General features: G+C 62.2%; 1 protein-coding gene across 1 annotated transcript in view; it reads left to right on the top strand.

Annotated features, from left to right (window-relative positions):
* Positions 1-2,634: 2,634 nt before the first annotated feature.
* FIBCD1 (fibrinogen C domain containing 1) overlaps positions 2,635-4,033 on the top strand; it is a gene marked incomplete at both ends in the record, with an annotated part of 9,424 nt that continues 8,025 nt past the window's right edge. The window contains one exon of the mRNA XM_010138623.1: positions 2,635-3,111. Coding sequence (XP_010136925.1) covers positions 2,635-3,111 — 477 coding nt within the window. The remainder of the gene's footprint in view (positions 3,112-4,033) is intronic.

The following is a 4,033-nucleotide window of genomic DNA, read 5'->3' as shown; positions in this document are numbered from 1 at the left end:
GAGGGATGTTTGGTGTGGGGATGATGGGCACTGGGTGCAGGGAGGGCAGCCCGTGTGGCTGAGGCACAGAGGACCCAGCCCCCTTGGTCATGGTGGCCAAGCACAGAGGTACCACCTGAGCCAGCGCAGGGCATGGTGCGCCCAGCTCAGCTTTGCACTGGGAAGGCAACGGTGCCTCGGTTCCTGCCTGGGGCTCCCTCCTGAGCTCCAGCCCCAGCTCCAGAGCAGGTTTGTGAGCGAAGCTCTGCTCAACCCGAGCACCTCCCGCCTTTGCACCTTCTGCTCTCCTTAGGAAGCAGTGGTTTGGAGACATGGGGACCTCCAGCCCGATGGATGTCCCCCGGGGGACATCAGTAACCGGGGCAGGGGGTTGTGCTGCAGCTGCCTGAAAGCCTTCACAGGAAGATCCAGGAGCCTGAAGCCACACCACCGAGGGCAGAAACCCGTGGAGCCACGAGGGCTGTGGCCATGGTGGGGCAGCGGCTTACGGCAGAGTTGCCTCCCATGCCAGGAGCTGGGCACACAGCTGCGTATCTGCTGTGCCAGCGGGGTTTGGGGGGACCCACACCCCAGTTAGGAGCATTGCTGGTGCTGCTGGCTGAGCATTTCCCTCCTCTCCCCACTGCAGGTTGCCAGGTAACACAACCTGCCAGCAAAATGCCGTGGGACTCGTAAAGCTGCCACTGCTCGGGATCTCGCGGTCGCAAGCAGAGGTGGTTGAGTGAGAAGGGGATGGGCCCCTGGTTCCTGCCCCAGTTCCTGGTGCTGATGGGAGGGCAGCGATGCTGGGGCTCGAAGGCTGGAAAACGGCTGGGTGCAGCTCCTGGGGAGAGCTGCAGGATTTTGGTGTGTTAAAGCCTGGCTGGCTGCAGGAAACGGAGCGTCGGCTGTGCGTGGCTCAGCTCCTGGAGGTCTCAGGGCTTGGACGGGTCCCTCGGCCATTGCAGCCCACCTTTGTGTCCCAGCAGACACAGTTCAGGCTGGGAACATCAACCCTCTGTGTGGGACAGGAGGGTGCAGAGCTGGGGACCGGAATGTGCTGCAATAGCCAAGACAGCCATGGGGACACGGTCCCTGCTCACCCTGTGGATCCCAAACCAGCATTGGCCTCCGGTCAGCACCCATCCCTCCTGCCCTTTCCGTGCTCGCAGGGTGCCGAGGCATTGGGTTGAGCCCTGGGTGACGGTGTCAGTGATGGGCATCTCTCGCCTCCCATCTGCCACCATCCTGCTGCTCCCAGGTGCTGCTTGTGCCCCCGAGCTGGGGCTCCATGTCTACAGACACAGGGCAAACTCCTCCACCCTCTGCTTGCCGAAAGCTCCCCTTACTGGCTTTGACATCTCCTTTTAACGCGCACTGAGAGGCTGAGCCTGGGGCTGCCTCGCTACGGAGGTCCCTGTGGGGAGGTTTCCCATTCAGCCCAGCACCGTTCACATCTCCAGCTCGCTCTGTGGGCTGGGGAAGAAACCCGGAGCACCGCCCGTGGCTGATGGGGAGCCCTCGCCAGCCAGTCCCTCCGCAGCCGGAGTTACCTTAATGCAAATGGTTGCGGGAGAGTGAATGAAATGAAGGGTGCTTGAAGGAAGGTGTCACTCCAGATAGATGTGCACAGGAGGGGACAGGGCTGGGGAATTCTTTGCAGATGCAGCAATTTTTCCCTCGTTTCTGGGGAAAGTAGTCTTTGTCTCTCCGAATCTGCAGTTTTCTGGCAGCCCTGCAATTCCTTGTGACAGCCGTGGCCAGGGTCAGGGGAAAATCGCAGCCTCTGTCCTGCAGGTGTAATGAGAAGGGGAGGTGGCAGGGGGACGGGGGGCTGCTCATTCCCGCTGTGCTGACGGTGTCGCCACTTCATGCTTTGCAAGGAGAAAAGGCTCTTGGTGTGCACCCTGCGGGCTGAGCCGATGGGTGCCTGCAGCAGCAGAGCTGCCGGAGGGGCTCACGGGGTTCAGAGACCTTTCCCTCGCCAGGACATGCTGGGACAGGTCTGGGCGCTTTGGGAGAAGCTCTGCTCCTCTCTGGGAGGGCACAAGGGGGATGGGGCTGTGTGGCCTCCTGCAGCTGGGTGATATTCTGTGCAGAGCAGGTCCCCGTGACACTCAGGGCGATGTGGCCCCAGCATTGACCCACAGGCTCCCATTGCTGCTGGTGACAGCCCCTGCCTTCCCTCACCTCCTGGCTTTCCCTGTGGTCCCCACTCTGAGACACACAGCGGGTGTTTTCCCTTTGTCTCCCAGTATTTGCACCCGGAGCAGCAGGGAGCCCCGCACGCACCTCCCGGGGAGCCAGGGCTACTCCAGCTGAGTATCACACCATAAATAAAACATGCCAGCAGGAGCAGGCGGCTGCCATGCGTTCACTGTCTTTATTATTTCATACCTCTGGCTCCCAGGTGGGTTTAGCTGCTTTGCTCACTGAGTGCTTGCCCATGGCCTCCGTGCTCCTGGCAGAACCACAGGGCTCCTCAGCGTCCCCGTGTCCCCTGCTCTGCCACCACCTCCATGTCCAACATCGCCTCCCTTGTTGCTGGAGCCCACCCCCAAAGCCTGTCAGGGTTTGAACCCACCTCTCAGATGAAGGGGAGCGGGATGTGTCCGTCCAGACAGGTCCTGATGGTGTCCGTCTCTCTGTCTGCAGAGGATGAGCTGCGGGTACATCCTGTGCACCGTCCTGCTCTCGGTGGCCGTCCTCCTGGCAGTGACGGTCACGGGGGCCATCCTCTTCATGAACCACTACCACACACCCGTCACCGAGTCACCCCCCGTCATCAGCACCAACCCTGAGGAAGCCAACGCGCTGGTCACCATCGAGAAAGCTGACAGCTCCCGCATCAACATCTTCATCGACCCCAACTGCCCCGACGCGACGGGCACCTTCGGGCGGTTGGAGGGGCTGCAGACCTCCCTGCTGCGCGCTGTCACCGACCACGACACCGAGGCCAAGGCCACCAAGAGCCAGCAGAAGGCCCTGCTGGTCACAGTGGCGGACGAGGTGGCCAAGCTGCTGACGCATGCTGTGCAGCTGCGTGCTGACTGCGACAGCCTCAAGAAGGGGCACAGTGCCATGGGGCAGGAGCTCAGCGCCTTGCAGGGAGAGCAGGGCAGGCTCATCCAGGTGAGCTGGAGCTGGGAGTGCCACACGGTGCTCCTTGGGGACAGATGATCCCTCTCCCCACGTCCCTGGGCGCTTGGGCAGCCCCTGCCCATGGTGTCCCGGGGAGACTTCCAGCAGAAGCAGCTGAGGTTTAAGGCGGGTGCTTGGGAGTCGCAAGTTAGGAAGCTCCAGCTCATCAGCCGCCTGCGTCTCGCTGCCAAACCGCCCCAGTGCCAGTGAGCCGGGTGTGCAGCCTCCCACGTTGTGGGTCTCCTGGTTCTGGGTCCAGTTTGGGGACTCTGAGCAGAGCCCAACACAGCACAGGACCAGCCCAAGGGCAGTTCTTGCAGCAACCACCCCCAGTTATTTACAGTCCAAAGATTTCCCAGCCGATGACCTGCGTTACACAGCAGTCTGCCAGGTGCTGCAGCAATGGGGCACGCCTGGATTCTCGGCTCCATGGCCATCCCTCCTGGTGCTCACCTCCCTCTGGCCAGAGCTGCTCCATCCCCGCTGCTTCCCTTCGCTCCCCATCCTGCTGCTCTGCTGCGGCCACCCCTTGTCACTCGGCCGGCCCAGGTCACCTCGGGGGATGGCAGAGAGCTGGCGGCTGTTTCAGGACACGGCTATTCCTGCCACCTCCGTGATCCCGTCTCTTGCCCAGAGATGCTCTTTATCCCACGGGGTGGCGGCACCAACGCACCCAAGTTCGGGGATTTCTCAGCCCTGGTAGCAATGGACACTATTGGGACTCTGGGGACCCTGATCCCAGGCCAAAAAAGCACCGGAGATGCCCTATGGCACCTGCTGTGGCTTTTTTTGTCCCCACCTGGTCCCCACCAACCCCTGGCAGGGAGTGTCGCTGTCCGCAGGCGCTTGGACAGCTGTGGGAGCAGGCAGAGCATCCTCACAGCGGGGCAGTCAAGGGGCTGGGGCATGGGAT

Source organism: Buceros rhinoceros, unplaced genomic scaffold (genome assembly GCF_000710305.1).
Source record: "Buceros rhinoceros silvestris isolate BGI_N320 unplaced genomic scaffold, ASM71030v1 scaffold32426, whole genome shotgun sequence".
NCBI lineage: Eukaryota > Metazoa > Chordata > Aves > Bucerotiformes > Bucerotidae > Buceros > Buceros rhinoceros.
Note: the sequence above shows the minus strand (reverse complement) of the source record. Positions and strands in the feature narration are given on the sequence as shown.